This window comes from Apaloderma vittatum, unplaced genomic scaffold (genome assembly GCF_000703405.1).
Source record: "Apaloderma vittatum isolate BGI_N311 unplaced genomic scaffold, ASM70340v1 scaffold16749, whole genome shotgun sequence".
NCBI lineage: Eukaryota > Metazoa > Chordata > Aves > Trogoniformes > Trogonidae > Apaloderma > Apaloderma vittatum.
In genome coordinates, this window is record NW_009733698.1 from 2,988 (window position 1) to 27,822 (window position 24,835).

At 37.4% G+C, this 24,835-nt stretch overlaps 1 protein-coding gene across 1 annotated transcript; it reads left to right on the forward strand.

The window, feature by feature from the left end:
* Positions 1–1,948: 1,948 nt before the first annotated feature.
* Positions 1,949–21,650, forward strand: HOOK1 (hook microtubule-tethering protein 1). Its single transcript, XM_009876019.1, has 21 exons — positions 1,949–2,028; positions 3,558–3,630; positions 3,941–3,991; positions 5,467–5,599; positions 6,493–6,560; positions 7,820–7,882; positions 8,382–8,465; positions 11,334–11,500; positions 11,979–12,119; positions 13,393–13,594; positions 14,277–14,387; positions 14,634–14,721; positions 14,805–14,865; positions 15,485–15,625; positions 16,305–16,392; positions 17,208–17,242; positions 17,694–17,776; positions 18,258–18,358; positions 18,729–18,830; positions 19,935–20,003; positions 20,809–21,650. Exons 1-21 carry the CDS (start codon positions 2,006–2,008, stop codon positions 20,965–20,967), a joined length of 2,043 nt encoding a protein of 680 aa, XP_009874321.1. The 5' UTR covers positions 1,949–2,005; the 3' UTR covers positions 20,968–21,650.
* Positions 21,651–24,835: the final 3,185 nt, after the last annotated feature.

A 24,835-nucleotide genomic window follows, 5' to 3' on the forward strand; every position in this document is an offset into this window, starting at 1 on the left:
TTCTGGCATGCTCAGTCTTAACTCGTAAGCTTGCGTGCCTAGTCTTGCATTGGCATTAAGGCTGCTATAGTTTTAGAAACCAGTGCTGTCAATCACAGCTGCTTCGCTTTGTGTTGTTCTGCTTAATCTTTTATGTAACCTCCCAGGGATTACTAATGCCTTCTCACATGCTGTAATACAGGTTTTTAAAAAATACTTTTTAAATTGAAAATCAAATTGAAAAACAAACAAACCAAAACCTTGCTCTGCACATTTTTCTCCTCTTGGCTTGTTTAGACTTTTGTTGAAGCAAGCAAACAAATATTTAGAGTATATGGCTGCTCTCTATAAACATGGACTGGACGACAGTTGCCTTAAATTCTCACAGCTGGAAACTGCCTTTCTACCACTCTGGTCCAAGTAGCTCCATTTCCCAGACACACTTGACAAGGTCATTCGCCAGTGACTTCTGAAGAAGCTTATGTTTCACAGAGGGTTTGGGAAAGCCCTTCCACAGACAGACAGGTAATTAATGATATTGTAAAGGTAGTAAGTTTAAGAAGTCAGTTTTCACAGTGGACAGAATTATAAGGATCTGTTCTTGTTTCTATTCTCTTCCACATACATATCTTTTAATTACATTAACAGAAAACTTTCTCCTTTCTATTTTACTCATCATCATAAAGAAGGCTAAACTTAAAAGAATTGCTGACAAGCTCTTATTTTCCTGAGGAACTATATAGTGAACTGAAGTGTGTGGAAACAGCTCTCTTACCTAGAATAGTACTGAGTTGGTTGTTTTTTTGGGAATAAAATATAGCAATTATAATAGTTAATTTTGTCAAAATATTCGATATAAGCTTAGGTGTAGTTTAAAAAAAAATACACAGTAGCCAAAGCAGAGAAAGAGTTTTAACACTGAGATAATCCTGTCCTACAGATCTTAAATGCTCCCAAACCATAAAGTGAGGAGAAAAAATGTCAGCCCTTGTGGGAAGTGTGGAAGCGTTTCCATATGAGAATTGACTGAATAGATGAGGACTGCTGGTGCTGGGAAGGACATGGTGGGAGGAGAGATGGGTACCACAGAGGTCAATATGGACTTAAGCTCCTGGAGAAGGCGTCTGGGGAAGGATCTGTTCTCCATCCATAGGAGAAGCAGGGGGCATGGGGCGAGTATCAAACTCTGACAAGAGTGGTTAACCTGCAGTATGTCTGGATGCTGAGTTTGTGGCTGCAAAAAATACCTCAGGCAAGTTCATGGAATAAAAATGTGCTGAGGGCTATTAAATAGAAATGTACTGCCTGTGCTCCAGGGTTTCTCCAAGGAACAAATTCCTGGTGCCTGATGGAATATTTTGCAGAGTTTGCAGTAACAATCTGTGGGATGATCTGAAGTTTTCAGTGTTTTAAGGCTTTGTACATGAAGCAGTCAGAATTACAGGCAGAAATTAGCAGGGCAGCTCTTCTGCTGCCTTATGGGTGTGTAATAAACTAGTATTATGCATCAGGTTGATGATGGGGTTCTTATAGAGCTGTCTGCTGAGTGTTTGTGGCAGTGCTCTGTAAGGATGTACACATATTGAAGGTATTCATGCCATTTTTTTAATCCCTCCCCCCCCAACTTTCACCCCTTGTTCTGATGCTATTTTTTTGTTTAGGTAGTTGTCTCCAGAAGTCAGCAACATAATTTGAGGGATGGATAAATATGACTTTAGTTTCCCAAGTTAGTATTCCAGAGTCTAATTTACAATAGAAGAGCTAGCATGAAAAAGCAAAGCATGATAGTACTAACTTCTTAAGCTTAAAAAAACCCCTGCATAGTTCAAAAAGAATTTCAGCTGTCTTGAGTAGAACGACATCTTGCTAAATGCTTGTGCCTTAAAGAGGAAAAGAAAAATGGTAACTAATTTCCTGTCCTTCTGTCTACTGAGTGAGAAACCAATGTTTTCCCCTGTTTTAGTTGCAGACATTCAATACTGCTGCACCTTGCAGAGATGTTCAGGACTTGACTAATGGGGTTGCCATGGCGCAGGTGCTTCACCAAATGTAAGTTGATAACTTAATTTCAAAGAAGAGGTATTTAATTTCTTGAGCTTAAGTGTTTGACATGCATAATTGTCTGTAGACAGAAACTTACAGTGGACAATATATAGCAGAAGATAAAATATGCCTTTGTTGTTTTGGGGGTGATACAATATTTGAATAATAATGTGAGATATTCTAATACTGTGATATTAAATTTATACTTATGGGTAATTGGGCAAGAATGATATGATCATTTTCATTTTTTCTATCAACACTATTTTCATGGATATCCATGCTCCAGGCAGTATGTTCCTCTTAGGAACGAGCAACTAGAAGTTTAAAAGGTGTGTCTTCCCTCTCTTCCTCTTGGGATTGCTCAGTTGATTTAGATTTAAGTGCTGGAATTTAAATAAGTTACTATTTGTGTGGAAAAAAAGAATTGTGAAACTTCAATGGCTGCTAATCAAAAGCAAAATCAGTCTTTTTTTTATTGGTGTGATGGCAAACGGCACTGGGTTGAGTGACACACTGGTTTTGAAATTTGCAGTTACTTCAGAGAGTTGTAACACATCTCTTTCAGTAAAAGAGTATCATGCTGCACGTCATCACTGCAATTCTGTTGTTGGCCCAGATAATAGTCTGAATTACCATGTCCTGCTCAAATGATATCTTTGATTACTAAGAACTTAAACACTACCACCCCCAAAACACAACAAAACAAAAACGCCTACCCAAACCTAGAACTCCCTCCTGGCTGTTTGAAAAGATTTTAAATGTGCTCTGTAAGGACAGAGTTTGCCCTTTTCCTGGGACTTGACAAAAATTGATTTAGGATTGCTTAGTGAAGATTTGCCGAGGGTCTTTTCCCCTGTGTTTGCAGTACAAGCTTTGGGCAAACTTCTTTACAACCAAGTTGATTGGTAAGCGATAGGGATAATAATTGTCTTTTATCAGGTGCTTTGAGAGCAGTGAATAAACAATGTGTTGTAAAAGTTAAGATATTGTTAGAGATGTTGTTGTTGTACAGCTTGGCAGCTCAGTGTGTGTAAACACCTCCGTCAGCAACTCATCCTTATTTATGCTGGCAAAGTGCATTCACTTCTGCCCAGAGGAACCAAAGACCTACCAAAAAATAATAAATTACGGTAGTTTAAAATGTTGTGGCTTTTTTTTTTTCTTAATAAGTGCCTTTGACAGTAGCAGATAGAAGATCCACATGTGCAAGAGTAGGTACCAAATGATGTCAGCAGTCGTCAAAAGAGGATGCTCCTTTACATCATTATGATCACTCTGAGATATAAAAATGCGATGTGAGAAAGGCCTTTATATCTGCGCATTCCTAGCTCTAGCTAGCTCAGGCATGTATGGAAATTCTTCCTGCCCTGGAATGTGGTGTCTTAATGCAGTCAGCAGACAGGAAATTTCCTGTGACATAGGTATAACTCTCTGGGAGTTCATGCCTCATTCAACACTAGTCAATCCTGGGAATCTGGTGTCTTATTTATTTAAGACTATGCTTACTGATGTGTAATCGTTTAATTTTGTTTCAGAGATGTCGCTTGGTTTGATGCATCTTGGCTAAATCGCATTAAAGATGATGTCGGTGACAACTGGAGAATAAAGGTATTCAAAACTGAAGTTAGTGAAGTTTTGTGGGGTCAGATACCGTGTCTATATTGAGAATATCTAGCAGCCCAGAAACTACAGAATTAAGCTCAGGCTTTTTAAGGTTATTGTAAGTGAACTTGAACTGTCTGTGGATAGTTGTTACATGGGGATTTTCTGTTGTGATATTTCTCTTCTGCTATCATTATAGGATCCTATTCTAGATCTGCTATGTAAAAACTTTTATTACAAATTATTATTTAATTTCTGCAAAATCGAGCATTTTAATAAAAGCTTGTAACCTTATCTTTCATGTACAAAAAATCAGTCCAGTAATCTGAAGAAGATACTGCAAGGAATTATGGACTACTATCACGAGGTATGGAAAGGCAATTTTTTTTGTTGTTCTTACCGTTAAATGTTATGATTATGGTCCTCCTTTGCGTAGCTTTTTTGGGTTTTTTTGTTTTTTCTTGGCAAAGTAGTTTGTCTTAAGGACGTTTTTGGCAGAAAGTTTATGATGATTATCTGGTTAAGTGGGAGATCTGAGTGAATATAGGAATAATTTTAGCAGGTGTGTTTTAGATAAGTCTCTTGAAGTATAATCTGGAAACATGTCTCTGTCGTTGCCCAGGTGAATGCCATAAGGACTGAGCTGCAGAATCCTGTTGACTTTTGTATGTGCATTCACATTTGCCCATGTCTAGTGAAGTTTTGTTTTGTACACAGTAGAACAAATTTGGGAACCCTAGTCTTAAGTTTTGTGATACTCATGGAATCTGGGAGATAAGTTATGAATTCTCCTGGACATAGCGAGGAATATAATTTGTTCTCTCACACAGGGTGAGTACAAAGTACAATAGCCATAAAAGGGTGCTGTATCTTGAGTTTAAAAAAAACCATAAAAATGCTGGAGTTTGTCTGGAGCTTGATGACACTTATGTCATGGGTATGGTATAGAAAAACTTGCCAAATCATCTTAGGCTTCTTGGTCTCACCTGGGTGTTGCTGCGATTCTGAGTGCCAAACCCTTCAGTATTGCCAGTAGTGAGGCTCTCTGGCAAGCCCAGAAGTAGAACTTCTTTAGGCTTACAAGGAGCTTTTTGAAGGATTAGGGAGCAACTGAATTTGGAAGCATTTTTAATGCTTTTTTTAATTATGTGGGTAGAAGAAATTAATTCTCTCATATTTGAGGTCTAGCCCGGGAACTGTTAACTGGCTACTGTTTCTTGTGTCAGGGGTCTGTTAGGTAAACTCCCAGATACTAGGCTTTCAAAACTTGGGGGGTTGCCAGAACAATTTCATAGAACTCTTATAAAGTGCATAACTTAATTGTACTAAATGATAGTTGGATGTTTTGCATATATTTTTTTAATGCTGTCCAGATTAAATTTAGGCCTATTTGGAGAAAAAAAATTAAGTGCTAAGTCTAGTACAGGTTGTTGGCTGACGGTGGATTGAGTGCCCCTTCTAAACGCACATCCACACTGATCCCATCACACAGATGTTTGGAATAGTCTTTGCTGGGGCAAGACAGGCACAGTGCATGACACCTGAGCTTCGTGTACGAAGCCCTGTGACAAACGAGTTAAGACTATCTGTTTTACCTAGATCTTCAGCTTTCCTAATCTGATAACTGCTATCTATGTGCTTTCTCATAAGCCAATATTTTTAGGGAGTATCTCCACATTTAATGTTTTAAATCTTTCAGTAAGTTATACGGTAACAAACTTCAATAGACCATTTTCTCTAGATGGCTTACTGAGTCCAGATTTCTTATATGATATCAGATTTTCATGTTGTACAAAAGTGGAAGTCTACTTTCTCTCTTTGTTTTTTTGTTTTGTTTTTCAGTTCTTAGGTCAGCAGATTTCAGAAGAGCTTATTCCAGACTTAAACCGGATATCTGAGGGCTCTGATCCCACTGAACTGGGCAGGCTTCTGCAGCTTATTTTAGGTTGTGCAGTCAACTGTGAAAGGAAACAAGGTATGTACTGCCTTAATCTGTTCAACAAACAGCAGACTACCTCAGGTGATTGTTAAGGTGGAAGACATCTAGAGACCTTTCTTGTGTAGCAAAAAGCCTATTTTCAAACTGGAGTTTACATAAAAGCGGTAAAATCTGTGGGGAAACTTATGTGAATAAAACACACACTTTTCTCAGGATAGGTCTAAAAAAATTGTCTGAAGTTTGTGTGGGTTACTCACACTTGTCAAAATATGTACCGATACATAAACCGCACTATTCCAATGCAAATCAAGCAAACTAAATCAAAATTTGTATTCGAAACCGCCTTTTGGTTTTCTGCAGAGGCTCTAGTCTGAATTGGCTGAGTTTTCTCTCCCCCTACCAGAGCTAATGCTCAAGACTGATGGCCAAAGAATCCTCAGCGCGATTCTGCTAGGAGCATAGGAGTGGCTCTGGAGTAGTTTGCAATGACCACATCCAAGAGCATTTGGGAGGGAAGAAGCCATCAGGCTGTGGTGGCAATGAAGGTGCTAGCAATTACTTTTTTTCATGAGGTTTTATTTAACTCATTTGCAAGTTTGTGACTGTTTGGAAAAGCTTATATATATGCATACATAGATATATGTATGAAAAAAGAACCATGTAAATACAGATGTCTTAAAATCTACAAAATATATGCATAGTATAAAAGCATTCACTTAAGAGATTATAATCTCTTAATGCTTATCTGCCGTGTTATTGGACAATAACGTTGTTGGTTAATGGTAGTGCTCTGTATTAGGAGTTCTACCTGTTTTGAAGAAGCTTTGCAGAGTACAGTTTCTTCTGGATCTTTCTGCAAACCATGTGTCACATTACTTGAGTCATTAAGATGAACATTGTCCTGAGTCACTACAAATTCTTTTTCACAGAACACATACAAAATATCATGACCCTTGAAGAATCTGTTCAACATGTTGTCATGACTGCCATTCAAGAGGTAAGTAATAATTCATAGCATAATGCTGTCAGTTGAGAAGTTCAGATGCCTGTTTGTTGATTTTTGTGAATTTGTTCATCCAAGCAAATGTCAGGGAAGAGCATAAGTACTTTTCTAAATTATCTGGGAGGATCAGGACCAAAAGGCCCCAGACCCCAGCCAAAGGGTTTTGATTTTAGTCTCATATGCCCAAATATACAACCTGTGAAGACAACAAATACTTAAGATTTTCTGTTTAATGCAAGTAATGTGTCTAGTTGCCAGCAACCAGTTGTACTGGAGTCAGGCTCTGAAATTTCTGTCCCGGTGCTGTAGCCTTGGACCCAAAGTTAAGCTGGTCAGAACTGCTTGTGAGGCTGCAATGTTTTGACAGACTGTTCCAGCATCTGACTTACAAACTTCCAGCTGCATCTCTTCTATTCTTGTCTTGGTGTTCTCCCCTTGCTATCTTAGTTTGGTTTTAGCTGGATTATCTTAGTGATCCAGCTCACAGTTTAGCTCTATAGTCACTTGCATCTGAGAGCTTCAGGACTGTGAAGCAGAGTGTGAAGGGAGGCAAAAACTAAATGCTGACTTTGAAGAAAACGTGGTGTGTAATTGCACCCTCATCAAGGTAATGGTGGAGTTAGTACTAGGCTTTAAAACATAGATTTTTAAATTGACTGTGTAGTCTTTAAATCTTTAAGTGTCCTGTTGGGAGAAGTAAATCCGTAAACCTTGTTTGTTGTATTCTGACTAAGCAAACTTCCTTTCTGGAGAAGATCTAGAGGTAATATTGTAATTCCCGAATAAGAAGTAGAGCCCTTTAATTGTTGACAAGCATACTGAGTACATCCTTACTGGAGATCAATGAGAGCTGTGTTAATGTTCCATTGTTTGCTTGGTGGCAATAAATGTGACTCAAAGAAGTATGATAACTATTAAATTGAGTGCTATCCTGTCTTCTGGTTCACTCTATTTTAGCTTGACTAGGGGGTAGCAATAACTTCATAAGATCACAAATACATCCACTAAGGTGTTACTGCTAACTTGGTTAATTTGGGGAGGGAGAGGGGGAAAAAAAGTCATCTTATTCTAGATTTTTGAGGGGTTTTTTATAAACCATGAGTTTGAGGGGTTTTTATTATTATTAATCTGTTTTGATATGTTGAAGGGATACAAGGACGTGTTGGAAAATATGATTAGTACTCACTAAATAGTGAATTTACGGATATTTAATGTCTAATTTAACTTTCTTTTCCTGTGGCCTTTTTCTGTAGCTCATGAGCAAGGAAATAACAGGTCCTTCCACAAGTGATGCATCAAGTGAAATAGAACAGCAGGTAACTGCCAATATTTGTTGCTGTTGTAGTTCAAACCTGAACAATAAGTTGGTAACTTGCCATCCCTTAAATGCAGAGGAGGACTGCCCTTCCTCTCCAGTTCTAAAAGTTAAAAAAAAATAACCTCAACAATAAGTTGCACTGTTTTGTCTTCTGGCCACACAAACTGCATGGTCTGTTTTCCACAATTTTCATGATTAAACCATAACTGGTTCACAAGGGGGCAGAGTGACATACTGATGTGTCAGAGAAGTTGTGTTGAATCTGGGTGTTATTCTGGGTTTCAGTAATTTACTTATTACATGTGGTAGAATTTAAGATGTGGGTGAAATGAATGGAGAATCTGATCTAGCAGTGTATATATAGGTTTCTGTGTCAGTGTGTGCACCTAGCATCCTTTTTAAACAGTTGGTATAAGTGATTGAGACATTTTGGAAGCTAGAACTGTGACTACTTTGGGCATGGGCCAGAATGACTGACTATCTGATATTTTTAAAAGCTTAAAAAAGCTTTGGAAGATCTTCAGGAAGCCCTAGCAGAAAAAGAAGAGTTGGCACTAAGATGTCAAGAGCTAGATTTACAGGTAAGAAAGAGCAAGTTGCCTATTTCTTTCATATGTAGTTGCGCTGCTATTAAGATGCAGAAATTCTGAAGGGCAAAGTGAATTTTGAATTTATTTAAGCTTCTGTGAGAATCCTTAGCTGTTTGGGAGGGGAAAGCAAAAGGCAATTACTGAAAATAGTTTTCTAATGGAAGAGTAAGCTGAGAGTCCTGCAGGTGCCAGCTGTTAGCTCAAAAGGTTGTTTGGCCTGCTAGCGTTATGTTTTTCCTTAGTAGCAGGTAGCATCAAAACAACGTTATCATGGCTTTAAAATTTGCCCATTTCATTTTTAATCAGTGCTACTGTTCTTTTGAACTGTGTCCAAAAAGATCCAGTTCGCATAATAATCAGTCATTAGATCTTACCATAGGAAAATGGTGCTATTTTCAGTAGGAGTTGATGGAAAAAATGAAATTTTATCTATAATTTTTATAGTATCTAAAATTTACTCGCTTTTTCTTGTACACAATTGCAACAGGAAGGATACTTTAGGAAATAAAAATAATGGAAGCGAATAGATCCTTGCTTGATGTTTTCCAGTCACGCTCATCATAGACCTACTTTTTGTTTTTAATGAATATAGAAGCTACTCAAGTCACTCTTTAGAAAAAGGAGAGGACTTCATTACAGTAAGAAAGAACTTGCATTTCAATAACTTTTTAAAGAAAAATAAACCAGTTCCATTTGTTAGCCTTAAGTTTTGTCATTACTCTGTGGCACGACACTCTGAGAATAGAAACAGGTTTATCTGGCAAGGCAGTTTGTCTCAAATTTGGTTCTGTACAAAGAAAACATTTTGGATGGCATCTTCTTACAGGAGCCCGAGTGCTATACTGGCTGTATGAACCTCTGAAAATAAAAAAAAACACAACACAAACCCAGAGGCCAGTTTTATGTTTCTTACAGACAATGACAACTGCAAAAGTAGAATGCCTATATAAAGTATAAAAAAGTAGTTCATAGTTAATTGCCTTTCCCCATTGCCACTCCATTGTTAGAATGGAATTGATATTTCAATTTCTTTTTCCTTGAGGCAGTAAGAAGGCTTCCTAGTGAAAGCAGAGCATTTTACTAATGTACTTGTGAGCAGAAGCTGCAGGACAAAATGATTGCTTTTAAATGGGCGAGAGGATTGATTTGACAGCTGAGCTCGCAGGTTATGGTTGTTAAACTTCAAAAAGCATGTTCGCTGTTCAGAAGGTCTCACTTCTAGAGCTGCTGGGATAACAGTTTACTTGTGCTTTCTGCTTCCATTAGGAGACTTCGTATGTCTCCCTAAACAGGCTTTCTCCTGTTTCTTACACATTTCTCTATTAATTAATGATAGGCTGCACAAAAGCAGTTGCTTTATAAGATAGCATGGGCCAGGTGAAGGCATCAAAGCTGTGTGAGGGAAAGGTACTGCTGAGTACAAACACTTGAGTTAGTGACACCGCAGCTCTTTACTACTGTGGTGTGGTTTCAAAATATCACTTCATAATTTGTGTTGAATTTGACACAACTAATCTTTGGTTGAAGTGATAGAAAGGAGAAAGCTATCTGAAAGGAGCTGAGAAAAGATGAAAAACTTGCTCGGAGCTATGTGATAGTTTTGAGATTTCTTTTTAAGCCTGAGTTGGGTGTTCATTTAACATCATTCTAAAAGTGCAGATGTTGTGTGTGTTTAAGGAGCGACTGAACCTTGAACAGGAAGCGTTCCGCTGAGCAAGGCTCAGGTGTGCTCTCTGCTCACAAGTATCTTGTGTGCATGTGTGTAGTGTAAAAAGGAGTGAGCCTTGAAAGGTGGCACCTAATGAAGTGGTAGATTCATTACTGTTTTGTTTCTTACATCTCTTTGACTGATAACCTTTTATCGTAAAAAGTTTCTTAGTATTGTATAGTCTAGGTTATATCTGATATTCAGTCTAATAATGTCACCATGATGTGTTGTTTGTTTTTTATTTTATTTATTTGAAGCCGTTATATTGACTGACACTTCTCATTTAAACTAATTCTTAATAAATTCACTTGTAAGGTCTCAGTCTTCCTTGATATTTTCCAAGAGTATAAGAAAGGTAGGTTTTCTTTATGATTCAGGAAAACGTAACCCAAAAAGCGTGTTGTCCCTGTTTAAATGCGAGTTAACTAACACATGCTACATGCTCTTATGTTTGACAGGATGTTAAAATTAACACAACAGCTTTCACTAGAAAAACTTTAAAGGTTCTATCCTCTTAATCCTTCCCCATTTTATGGCTGTTAATATACTTACTGTTTCAACGGAGTGATGTATTCTCATTTGCTTAAGCCGTGAACACTTTCAATATCAAACTTGTGTGGTCGTTGCAAAAACTGCATGCTCTTTATGAAGCCGTCTAGGTTTTTTCTTTTACTTGTGTGCTTACAAGCTTATGGCGCCTGAAACCGCTTCTTGCGCAACCATTCACTGCTGAGCGCACGGCAGTACTGTGTTAGTGTGCTAGCCGGTGCCATCCTGCTTTTTATTGTGCAGTACAAGCAAGATGGAGAGTACCTTTACGCAATACGGAGGGGTTTTTTTGTGCAGTGTCCATGGTATCCTTTTTAATGAAAGTACCGGTTTCTCTCCATATCACATTGTCTGCCTTTACCATGGTTTCAGTTACAGAAATTGGTCTTTTTTTTTTTTTAGAGGGATTTTTCTTTTAGTGCTTCGTAACTGTCATACACTAAAGCATCCATATGCTCAAGTATGCTCTGTAAATTCTATTCTAAAATTTCTATAACGCTCAACTTGCTTCATAAACTAATTTGGTGACATACTGCTGTCTTGCTTAAGTTCTTTCCAGTTTGATGGGTCTTACAATGTTGATGCTGTTTTATCTGACCTAGGTGGCAGCCCTCCAGGATGAAAAAAACAGCCTGATGTCAGAAAATGAGATCATGAATGACAGGCTAGAGCAATTAGACGACTCTCTTGATGATCCAAATACTATGGTTGCAAAAAAGTATTTTCATGCACAGCTGCAGCTGGAACAACTGCAAGAAGAAAACTTCAGGTATGAAATGATTTCTCTCAGAAATCCCTTGCTTGTCATGTCAAATATATCCTGAGAATTTCTGTTACTCTTTCAAGATTTTCCATCTCAATTTCCTGTGCTACAAAACCTTTCTAGTACTGTATAAATGTACTTTAAAGACAGTGCTTACCTCTAAAAAGAAAAAACAACTGTTAGTTGTTGTAGAAAATATTGCTTTCAAATTGCTATGTTGTAGCTAACTGACACTTCAACAAAGGTGATGGAAAGCGGAAAATAAGTGCTAAAGTGATTTGTGCATAAACAAAACAAATCTTTAGTGTACAATCCATTATGATTTAACAGATAAACGGTAGAATGTTCCATGTTCATGGTAGCACTTTTCTGGCTATTTAAATTAATAGGTTTCCTTTGTCTTACTTTTAGTAGTTCTAGCACTAAATGAAAAATGTGTTTTAACGATGAGTTCTTAACAGAGTTCCTGGTTTCGATCTGATAGGCTTGAAGCCGCAAAAGATGATTATCGTGTCCATTGTGAAGACCTAGAAAAACAATTGATTGAACTGCAACATAGAAACAATGAACTTACATCTTTGGCAGAAGAATCTAGAGCCTTAAAAGATGAAAATGATATTCTTAGGTATGTAACAGAGGGAGGTCTGCACACACACATCAGGATGATTTAGTGTTATATACAAAGCTTTGGCTTTGGTCAAGATTTTTTCTAAGGCATTAACTTCTGCAGATAGATTTTTTTTTTTTTTTTTTTATCTGAACGAGATCTAAAATAAATGCTGCAAAGAGAGCCTTTCATAAAGCAGAGATGGAGTGCAAACTTTCAGGCATGTCCTCAATTGTTTGCATAAGAATAGCAACAAGGATTTTTTTTTTCTGTGAAGCAGAAAATGAACACAAAAATAATTCTTTGTGGGATAGAAGGTGAAGTTCTTCAAGAATGAAGACATTTTTATGGGGATGTGTGTGCCTTCTTATCAAGGGGACATTTGTGTTGGCAAGAGGCTGCCTTTTCTGATGGAGAAAGGCACATATGCAGCTAGAACTTCAACATAACTTTTGATGTCAGCATTCTAGGCTAGTTTTAGGTTAGCAATGTAATAAACAAAATGAAGATGAAATATGCAATAAGCTTGATGAGAATTTAATTGTAACATTCCATCTTGTCTAAACTGAATTAAATACCAGACCACCCAAGAAATACCCAAAGCAAATGATATTTCAAAAGCAAGTCTGCCATTCATAAAATAGCATGAATAAAACGTGGAAAGAAAAGTGATTGCAGGTGTTTAACTTATAGTGGTTCTTAAATAACATCAGAAACAAAACTATAGATTTTCTTCCATAATTTTCTTGTACTAACTTCTAGTATTATGAGATGGCAGATACTACAGCACAGATACTAAAATGAATTTGTATATTTATGACCCAAATATTTGTTTATCATATAGATTTTTTTAATGATCAGCTGGTAAATTCTTAGTCATAACTGCTAATGACTTAGATTCTAATTATGTGTAACCCCACAATGAAAACATCTGTGTGGTTTTCCTTACCAACTACAACTCCTTAAAGCTGACTTTCTAGCACAGGGTGTTGTGGTGCATTTACATTGCACCCTAGAGAATTCCCTAGTGGTATTTGACATACTAACCCGTGGTTGTACTTCTGGCATAAAACTGTCAGTCTTGTTCCCACTTAAACCCTGTGGTGATTTCAGATTTTATAAGCAGTCTTTGCATTGATTATGCATTTTAAAATGAAGCAGTTAAGATTTAACTCTGCTGCTACGCACATTGCATCTCTCTTTGAAAATAGTTTGAATATGCGTGAAAGCAGAATTTGTTTGGTTTTTACTCTTTTGAAGAAACATACTCTTTCTTCTAATTCCTGTTAAGGTCTACTGCAGACAAGGCGAGTAAGCTGGAATCAACAGTTGAAGTGTATCGCAAAAAGCTACAGGATCTGAATGACTTCCGCAGACAAGTCAAATCTCTGCAGGAAACTAACATGATGTACATGCACAACACAGTCAGTCTGGAGGATGAGCTGAAGAAAGCCAATGCAGCACGTGCCCAGCTAGAAACCTACAAAAGACAGGTAAGGCTGCATCTATAAGCAAGATGTTACTTTTTTCTCAGGCAGTCATCTTACCTTAATAAGGTTATTAATTACATTTCAGCTAAACTGAACAACTTAATTTAACAGCCCGGGGGCTTAACTCGTATTGTCCCCTTAGAATTTCTTATTCATGGAAACTCCTTCATCCTCTGCTACCCCTGTTGTGTTCTTCCCTGTTTATTAAACTAGCAAGCTTAACCGTAATCTTCTTCTGAACTGATTCATGGTCTGTGGTTTGCAGGCCCTTAGACTGAGGTAATTTGTATGCCTGGGAGAGGCTGTTGAGCTTTTATGTAATATTCTGTTGAGCTTTTATGTAATATTCTTAATTTTCTTCATGGAAATTTATTTTAAGCTGTAAAAGTTTTATTTCAGTTTCACTTATTTCATCGGTAAGTAAGAGATGCAGGAGTTAAATGTTTCTAAAAGACAAACCAAATCAAACAAAAAATAACAACAACAAAACCTCGAACACACAGGCCCCCATCCCATCTTGCCTTTCCCCAAGCTTGGAGGACCAGCAGTTTATTTTGATTGAACTAGGCAGGAATGAGTGTTGTAACATAGCTTTTAAAGGGAGCATCTTGCAACATTCATGCACCAAATAGAGATTTTGTTTTTTGAGGTTTTTTTTGTTTTGTTTTGTTTTTGTTATTAAAAGGTCCAGGAGCTTCATAACAAACTGTCTGAAGAATCAAAAAGAGCTGATAAGCTAGCATTTGAAATGAAGCGACTTGAAGAAAAACATGAAGCTTTAATCAAAGAAAAAGAGGTGAGTCTTGAACAAGAGTTTATCTAAACACTTAATAAATCTCTCAAATGCTCTGCTTGAGGAAAACCTTCCCAGAAGCAGTGCTACCATTAAAAATCAAGTTTAGCACCTCATGTGCCTGTGTCTACACATGAGACATAAAATGTGTCTTAAAATGTGTGAGGTTTACTACTATTCCTGGTTAATGTTATTTGGTCTTAAAGTATTGCAGCATGACTAAATTCTCCCTCAAATATATCTTCTTAGAGACTGATAGTACAGTGTGATGCGTTAAAAGAGACAAATGAAGAGCTCCGGTATTCGCAGATGCAACAGGATCACCTGAGTCAAACCGGTATTGCTTTGTCTTCTGAGGCTTTTTGATGTGTATTGGTGTCTTGTTTCAATTTGCTAAAGTAAACTTCCCTGCAATTTCAGGTGCATCTCGTATTAAAAGCCATGAGAATCTTGCTGCTGAAATTCTGCCAGTGGAATATAGGTAAGTCAAGATGTTGAGGTTGTTTTGGGACTTCAGTGGGTGGGGAATCATCGTCTCAGTGAAAGGTCAGTATTGGTTTTTGACAAGATGTCTCTCTATCCCACTTCTTGCTTTTCCTCTCTAATACTTGTCTGTACTCCCATGTGGCTATTAATAATTATTTCTCCATACTATAATTACTTTGCCTTCCTTATGTAGAACAATCTCATTTGCTTTTACAGAAGTTGGGCTTGAAACATGTTCTTAAGGTAGTGAAACAACTTGTGTCTTGCCTCTGGCAGACAGAATAAATAATAGTACCCAGCAACTACGACAGAACAGCTAAAGGCTGCCTAATGCTGCTCTTGAAGTCTGGCAGAGTGAAATATAAAGGCAGAATAAAATCTGGATTTAGAGTGACTTAATTTAAAACTTTGTTCATATCTCTTAGAAAATTATTGTGATGTTTGAAAAACGTAAGTTCCTTTAAATAAAAATTTGCATTGTTATCCTAAATATATCCTTTAACAGAACTTGATTTGCTCACTTGAAGGTTGAGGGAGCGAGCAGGAATATTACCTCCTACTCTTAGTCACCTTTTTCATAAGTAACAGTGACTCTTTTGTTGTTCTTCATTCAGAGAAATGTTTATTCGACTGCAGCATGAAAATAAGATGCTTCTATTACAGCAGGAAGGATCAGAAAATGAACGTATTACGGAGCTCCAAGAACAGCTGGAGCAGAAGCATCGGACAGTGAACGAACTAGAAACTGAGAAAAGGTGATGGGTAACGCAGCATCTTAAAACATTGCAAAAAGTGATTTCTGGAACTCCAGAGTGGCCCTCTGGCTTGCATTGGTAGCATAGCACTGTGCAGGAAGCCGGCTACCCTTTTTCTTTCACCAATGTAATTGTTAACAAAGGATTATGAAGCAAGCAAGGAGCTAAAATGTGATCTTGAACAATGTGATAGATCTGTGTGTAACATGCTCTGATAAAAGTGTTGCTTAAAGGATGCTCTTCTTCGCTCTGAATAATTCTTGGTAGGCCAAGAATAGATATATGCTCTGGTTTTAGAACTTCAGACTAACTGTGTTGTAGCACTGTGTTGTGGTCTGAATATATCAGTTAATGCTGAAAGAAGTTCACTAGGATATGAGAACTTGGGGTAGTTAAATTTTAAGAAGACTTAAAATTATTCTGTGTTTTTCACTATAAAATGTTTATTAAAACTGTATTTGTTTCAGCAGAAGTTAAACTAAAAGCATTTGACAACATTTTCTTTGTAACAAGTTGTTGTCAGCACCGCGTTCAAACCACTGAGCTAACCGGCCCCCTAAAGTTAAGTCCTGATGGATAAAACCCTCTGAAAAATGGTCATCCAGACATTAAACAGAAAAATCTAATTGTCTGTTGTGATCTGTTTAAGTAGGTAATAACCGTTTCTTCTTCCCAAAAGGCTAAATGAAGAGCGCATTGGGGAGTTGCAGCAGCAGATTGAAGATCTACAAAAAACTTTACAGGAGCAGGGATCCAAGACTGAAGGAGTAAGTGAAAGTTCTGGCTTCTTGACCTTGAAGACATCTCACCAGTTTTGTTTAAAATCCCTCAGTGTAACATCAAGTCCTTTGTTTAGATGCCCTTCTTTTTCAGTGTTTATTGCTTGTAACTATTAAGGCAGGATCCAGGTTTGGAGCTTTTTTGTGGGGTTCGTTTTGTTTTTTTTACAAGATAGTTACTCTGAAATGCACTGATTTATGCAGTACTAAGAGTATGCACCTCTGAAGCCCCTTTGTGTCCCCCAGCTCTTCCCCCTTCCCACCACCCAAACCAAACACACACAAGGTTTTCAAAAGACCTTAAAAGCATAGATTTTAAACAACTGAGGCTGTACAATGTACTCTAAAAACTCTCCTGCCTGGTAACAACTCCCTCAGTTTAGGTAACACACACTTGGCTCTTCTGTGTTCAGAGTGGGTGAGTTTAGTCTCTACCATGTGAGAATCCATGAGACCCTCATGCCAACTGCATTCCGATTGAAAAGCTCGTGTTCTATGTAATTCCTTCCCCCCACTTTCTTTAAGAAGCTGTAACTCTTCTACCTTCTACTTTATTTTTAAAAATCTCTTATCATTAAATGCTGGTATAGTGAGAAGGGTAGCATTAGAGAAAAAATGTTGGAATTGATACTGGTGCAATGCAAAAAAGTATTAATGCAGTTGCAAAAATGCATGAAAAAATGCAATTTTATTAAGATGTATTTGGCTTGATTTAGGCCTGGTAAGTATTCTTGGCTGATTGTAAGAGCACTTTAACGTTGCATGGTATGAACTTCTGAAATATAACTTTTTTCTTTTCACAGTCTAGCAACTTGAAGCAGAAATTAGCAGCACACATGTAAGTAAGACGCATGCATCCACAATAGGTTATTTGTGCTAAATAATTTGACTGTTGTGGCACAGAAACTGCCTAAGGCTTTGCAAGGATGTCTTGGTTTTTGATGCCACTGATTTGAGAATGGTGCATGTAGTGAATTAAGTATTAGCATTGTAGTTTTCTCCGATCACAATACATCTATGTAATACTAGTAGCATTTTAACTATTTGGATTCTACAACAGGCAGCTGAATCCATTACACTTACTGGATTCAAACCATAATTTATTCTTCTGAAATGCTTCCATCCTTTCAGCTAATGTAGTTACTGCTAATGTAGCACCTGCAAAGGAGTTGCCAGAGTTTAAAATAGTTGTTTAAACACTTCTACTCTCAAGTTTTGGCTTTCAGCTCCTTTAACTGTGCATTCACTTATTTGTGAGCTTAATCCTTTGCCTAACCTTTCATTCGTAGGGAAAAGTTGAATGAAGTTCATGATGAATTACAGAAGAAAGAGGCCGATCTTGCAGAGCTCCAGCCTGATGTTAGTCAGAACCGTAAGTAATTTTATCTTTTGTTTTGGTTTGGTTTTCTTTAAGGAGACACTTATGTTTCTTCTGAAGTAATTCCCATAGCCACTGGGCCATGGGATACTTGTCTGGGTAAGTCTTTCTACTACAGTTTGGCTTCAAACCTGAAGCAGAGGCAGGGAGAGGCTGGGGCTTCTGGGGTTTTTTTTGAGGGGGTGGGGCTTTGAGGGTTTTGGGAGGGAGATTGGGGTTTTTTTTCTTTTTGACCCAGTGGTGGGCAGGGAGAGGTTCACAAGGCTTTGTTTTGTTGAATAATACTCTGCAGAATTAGAATTCAGGGTCAGGTGGGACCTTATGGTACAACTGAAACAAAAATAAGAACTTAGGACACTGTGTAGTAGATAGAAAGTTTATTTTGAGAGTGATTAAATCAAGAGGACACAGAAGCCTTGAAAGTACCATGTCAATTTTTCTTTTGTATCTCTGTGTTGATAATTTCTATAAATAGCCCAGAAGATTGGAGAACTGGAAGCAGCTTTACGCAAAAAGGATGAGGATATGAAAGCAATGGAAGAAAGATATAAAATGTACCTTGAGAAAGCAAGAAACGTGAGTAGCGTATTTCTGAATATATACCTTCCTGCCTCATAAATTGTTAGATTGATTTGAGTTTGTGTGTGTTGCCTTCCACCATCTGCAAGTTAAAATTGGTAGCTTTATGTTGCATTTTTAGTCACAATACTCAGCTGTAGTCAGCAGTCAGCCATGAGGGAATTGGGTTTATGCTGAACCATGAGATGCGTAAATGATTCCTTTATACCCTTTGATATCTTCTGTTGTACAGTTTAACGATCTAGTTTTCATCATAATTGCCTGACTAGTGCTTGCTCTGTTTTCATCTTTCTGCTGTGAGCAAATGAGGTACAGAACTGTTGAGCATCAGACCTGACTTGTGTTGCTCTTGTGTTGTCCTGTACAGGTGATAAAAACCTTAGACCCCAAGCTAAATCCAGCATCGGCAGAAATCATGTCGCTCAGAAAACAGATAACGGAGAAAGAAAAAAAAATTGAAATGCTAGAGGTAAAAATTTACATGTATCTAATAATATATATATTTAAGAATAACTTCTAATAAGTTCTGCTCTCTCAGATATTGGACACTCAGATTACTGTTTCCTAATGATCCAGTACCCTTCAGTGCTGCATTCGGTTTGAAACTGCACAGACCATCAAACATGGAGATTTTTAGTTTGACTTAACTTTGTATCCTAGTATAATTCTGACAGAGCAGTTTACTTTTCAACAGTGTTTTTCAGTGTACGAAACTGAAGCACTAATTTGGGGTCTTTCCAAACTGTCTGAAAAGCTATGAGTGAAACACTTCATAAGACTAATCGTTTTGCTATGTTAAGGTAACTTGTACAGAGCTATGGAGTCTGGCCTTTTTCAGCAGTAATGTAACTTTTTATGAGGGACTAGATATTTGACCAGTGACTTACTTTAATTTACTAGACCCCTGATATCAGTGGTTTCATTTTCTGGAGTTCTTGAGAGTAAAACCTGTTAATTCAGTGAAATCTGCTTGGCTGAAATATGCAAAAATTGTTGACAGTAGTCTGAATACCAAAAAAAAAAAAAAAAAAGGGAAATGCCACATTCAGCTTTATAGCAATATTGGTGGGACTAGATAGAATAGTTACCTGAGCAAATACAAAATTCTTCCAGCATGAATTAGTAGGCTGAAAGGTCTGGCTTTATAAATGCTGTGGCCTCAGAGCACTAGGCGAGTATATTCTATAGGAGTGATTCAGTAACATAAGAATATTCAGCCTGTAGTGGTACATTCTTGTTTTCGACTTTCAGGTGAAAAAGTCGCCAGGTTATTTATAGGCTTTATGATACACCATAGCCTTTCATGCATTTCCACCCCCACATACCCTCAAAGTATGTTTTTAAGTTGAACTGCGACTTGGATAGAGTTTAGCCTCCTCTTAAAGTAGTCTACAGCTTCTGTCTTAGTCATTTATGGAAATATCTTTATTTACGCTTCTAAGTCTTCTGGTTATTTTGCATATTTCAGCATTTCTGCTGCAAGTGTTTATTTTGCTTGGTGGACTGCAGTAAGTTTATGCAGATTATTTTTTGTGTATTAATTGAGATTGTCTTGTCTATTGTCTCCTTGCAGGCTGAATACAAACTTGCTAAGCTACGAGATTATGAGGAAAAGCTAATTGTAACTGCTTGGTATAACAAGGTGGGCTAAAATTCATTTGCTGGCATCTCAGAAATTGTAAAAATTTTGCTAATGTTACAGTTAAATCTTACATTGCCTTTTTTCTCATTAGTAATATTGTAACAATCAATTGTTTTTTAAAATTATTTTATGTTTTCCTCTTGTCTTCTGTGCTTTGGAACAGGGGACTTAAAATTTGGCGAAGGCAGTGGCTTCCGTGTTAGTAATGCACTATTTGCTGCCACAGGCTTCTGTGTGGATTTAGCAGGCAAAATTACTGAATGTTCAACAGCATCTGTTGAAGTTTTTGGGCTCGAGACAAAGGGAGGCCGTGCTTCGAAAGGCTTCCAGACTCCTGCTTTAGACGTTCAGTGCCTTTAGCACGGGTTTTACAAGATAAAGATGGAGCCATCTTCTCGTCCTGCAGCAGTGTCACAGAGGTTGTTGGAATGTTTCGTGCTAGATAGGTTCTATCTAACTGGAGAAAGTTGTTCATCTTCATTTGAAGCACGTTTAAATAGAGTTTCATAAAGACAGACTGGAATGGGAAATCAAAATAAGAAAGCAAAATTAAATTACTTATTTAATGAAGTAATGACTTTACGATAAGCTGAAATTAACACATTCTTGATGGTTGGGAACGATTCCCATACTCCTCAGCCTTGGTTCATACGTTTTATGGCAGCAAGAGGCTATATGAGAAACACTTGGCACACACAGAGAATTTCTTTTCCTGTAAGCACCAGCTTTGTGTCTGGAAGATAGCCAGGTTTTTTTTCTTCTTCTGTTTTTGCTATAGCGTAAACATTGTTTAACTTATTTTCAGAGCCTCACTCTTCAGAAGCTCGGTATGGAAGCAAGACTGGTTGGCAGTGGCGGTGCCTGCAAGGATGGTCCTGGACGCTCCTTCCTGGCTCAACAACGTCACGTCACCAATACCAGAAGGAATCTCACTGTTAAAGTACCAGGTGCAACATCTGATTAAAACACAAGGACCACGAGGAAAACTTAAATACTGAAGTGTCCTTAAATGTTTTGTAGCTTCCACTTTAACTGCTTGATGAAAGAGGAGATAGAATGGTGGGCGGCTGCGAATCTTAACATCAGGACCTATTGGGGAGCGATTAAGTTGATCAGTGGTGCGTCTAGAAGGGAGCACGTAGTTTTCCAGGTAGAAGTAGATTTAGTAACTGCAGTATGTATTTACAAGCACAACTTAAAAGATTTATATTTGCCTTCAGAATATATTGTAAATATAAAAATTGGCACTATATATTTAAAACTTTATTTAGTAGGTTTGGGCTAGAAAGGTGACTTTTGTAACCAGAAGATGTTATGCAAAAATGTACTTCAGGATACTGGCAATATTGGGTGGTTTTGGGTTCATCTGAAAAGAAATTTCAAAGATTGGGATTGTGTTTTCAAGGATACTTTTTTTTTAGGTTACAATCTTAAAAGCAAGAAAATACTTGAGTTTGTAGAAGAAGAATAAAAGGTGCAGTACCAGCTGACTTGTTTGATAGTAGAAGACAGGATTTGTTTTGTCATCTCAAGTGAGAGGCTGAATTACTCAGTTTATTTGAAAAAGAAAAGCATAAGTTTGCACTTATATACATTAAGGAGAACCTGTCTTTAACACGTTGAATTCGCTAAAGCCAAATAGTGAGTCTATATACAATACAGTTTTTCTTGTATAAGAAAAAAGCTATTATAATAATTCAAAAGTCTGAGCTATGTTTTAAAAGTCTGGCATATTGGTACACTGCAGTTATTTGCAGAAGGGGGGTTAGGCGGGAAGAAACCCCACTTATTTCCAGCTATTTATACAACCCTGTGCAGAGAAGTTAATTTTCCTCCTTTTTTAAATGTAGTTTCAGTTTAATTATTCTGAACTCCCTGTGCTAGACAGATGAATGAAAGATAGCTTTGATAGTTGTTGGCAGCACGGATTGTTGGCAGGGAGAAAAGTGCATGAACTGTAAGAGTTCTGCAGCATCTAGATCAAAGAAGATTAAATGAATACCTGAAATTTGAGTGTGGGACATTGCTATCTTTCACAGAATTTCTATCACTTTACCTAAAATTTTTGTTGTGAACTTTATTTTCAGGAAACTTGTTAATGTCCATTCTTCTTTGCAGACTGTGTAGAACAAGTTCCTCGTATCCATAGTTACACAAAATAAAACTACAGCAGCCCTTGAAATTAGTACAGTTAAACTGAGTATTTGAGGGTGCTGCACCAGTCTAGGATCTAATATAAAACTTAATCATGTATGTGAGAGAAAGCATATGTCTGTCTTCACCATAAAAGCCATCTTTAATTTGAGAGCAGGGTTCAGCTTTGCAGAATTGAAGTTCTGAATTTTGAAATTTGAGTAGTCTTCTGTTTTGTGTGCCCCTCAGTATGGCTTGTTCTTTGGTTTCTTCCTTCCCCAACATCTTAACTTTTTCAGTGAGCATTGCATGTGATGCTAGAGAAAAGGGAAGTATTCATTTTTAAGACTTAGTATTGCTTCTTAGTTGTGGTGGTAGTTTTTACTGTGCTACGCATTTAGGCATTCAACAGAGATTTCCTCTTCCCAAACTTGTGTCTACACAAGGAACTATTCAAAAGCCGGGCTCATGGTAAACGTGGTATCAACAGAGAATACGTCAGACAAACTGCCGTTGGACGGTTTTGTCTGTCAGGTTGTGTTTTTCAGGACTCTTACATGTCTTTGGACTACCTCGTGGGTTTTGAGGTTTTTTATTGCTGCAGTGATATTGAGTTTTGTATTTTAAAGATAGTTTGCTTGTTTATTCTGCTAGTGGTGTGGGAGATGGTGGTGAGCAGTGAGACTAAGTCTTAGCAAGATGCTTGCATTTCTAAAGCCTGGTACTTGGTGTATTCTAGTGAAATGTGAAACTGTCACTGATGGTGTTGATTGAATCTCTTAACCCTTGTTCTTTACAGCATGGAAATGTTCACGGACATCTTTTAGTTGCTCATCTAGTTAGTAGGCTTGATGCATTTGTTGTATTTCTCACAGTAGCAGAGCTACGTCAGTAGTCGTTTCAGGTGCTGAATAGTGACAAACTTGGAGCAAATTTCTTTGATGTACACTTCTCAAAACTGCAGACCCTGGGACCAAAAATGACCAAGAACCTCGCTCTCATTTAATAGGAAACTTGTCTTCTAGTGATAGAAGAATTTATGGAACTACAGACAGGGATCAGCCTCTTTCAGGGCAGATAAATGAAAGATCTTGTTGGGGTTGCCAAAAATTAGTGAGGTGTTCAGGTATTACATTAAATGTTACTTAGTTGGGACTTTTCCAAATTCTTGAAAGTTAAGCTGATGAATATAATTTAAGCATTTCTTTGGGACTGAGAACCTGTTTAAGAGTAGCTGTTTTGTAACTGGTTAAACTTGGGTTATGTCCTATGAATGAAGAACCAAGCTGCAGAAATAAATATTTCATTATAAGCCAGGGTGTTGTATTCACTTCAGCTTATCTGGCTGTGCAGAAAGAAATCATTAAAGAATCATTTTAATATGAATTTCATTCACATCAAACACAAGTAGCTACTAATAGCATTGCTGTGTCACAGCTGAGTTGTTGTAACACGTAGCAGCAGAGCAATGTCAATACAACGTTCTTCTCATGCGTTGCTGCTGAGGCAGCACAAAGAGAGAGGCTGCTTGTCTCTCCTGCAAGACGAATTCGTATCGTCCCCAGACAGCACAGTTAGCAACAGAGTCAAATTACAAGATGAAATCCTTGGATATTGCTGAATTTAATCAGCGTTATTAGTAACTTCAGCCAGTTTCCAATAAAACGGGTAATGTAGATCCAAAGAAACAAAAATATGTCCTGATTGACATATCATTTGTTAATATTTTTTATGCAAGAGGAAGAATAACCACTATGAAAGTGTTTTGTAGCAATAATACAAATTTTGGGCTAGTAGGTTCTTTTACTCAAGGTGGATCAGGCAGCAGTTTTGAGAAGATTCTTTTGCAACAGCTGTGTTAGTGGTTTAAGAAATGTTCACTGAAAATAAGTTTTCACTTAACTGATTTTTCGTTCATTAAATATATATAGGTACTCTATTTTCTACAATATACGCTTACTTGGAAATTAAGTAATATAAGCAATACTGATGTTTTATTTAGTAGCCGTAAATAGTTTAGGAATTAGAAGATAAAAACAATTGTTTAAGAGTAGGTAATGTCTAGTAAAATAGTTTTCTACGTTTGCCGTTTTCCCTTCCTTTCATTGGTCAAGCTAGAGTTAAGATTTTAAGTTTGTCAACGTCTACATCTTCTGTTTAAAACAAATGTAAACACTGTGTTGCATAGAACTTGACAAATTGCACTAATTTTTAAACTTTTGTGTTTATTTTTTTCTTTGGAAAGAATTATTTTATATTCACATAAAGATTTTTAAAATTACTTCCTTGGTGTCTTTATTCCAAGCAATGGTTCTTAGCCGAGGTAAGTAAGCATCCGTATTTCTAGGCAACACAGGAACTCAGTCTACACGTTGATCTAATTACACCATCAAAAATGTTGTGCTGTAATAATGTGTGTTTAACAAGTGTATTTATGTTGTGCTGTAATAACAGCAAATCTGAGTTGTGCCACCTTCCTACAGTTCATACAAGGAGGTGTCACAGGCTTCCTTCAGGGACCCTGCTTCAGACCTTTTTAACCACAGAGCTTCGTTTTCCCTTTCTCTGAACCGTACTCCCTCAGCCTGAGTAGCCTGATGTTGGTAAGTAACCATTGTTAGGGACAGAGCCGGGGGAATGGTTTCAAGCTGCAACAGGGCAAGTTTAGGCTGGACATTAGGAAGAAATTCGTCAGGGAA

What these genes read in the sequence shown, in the direction of transcription:
- HOOK1 (XM_009876019.1), top strand. Translation starts at nt 2,006, where the DNA reads ATGGCGCAGGTGCTTCACCAAAT. An exon ending in ATTCTGCCAGTGGAATATAG is followed by an intron (nt 14,866 to 15,484) that starts GTAAGTCAAGAT and finishes TTCTTCATTCAG; the next exon opens with AGAAATGTTTATTCGACTGC. An exon ending in GCCTGATGTTAGTCAGAACC is followed by an intron (nt 17,777 to 18,257) that starts GTAAGTAATTTT and finishes TTCTATAAATAG; the next exon opens with CCCAGAAGATTGGAGAACTG.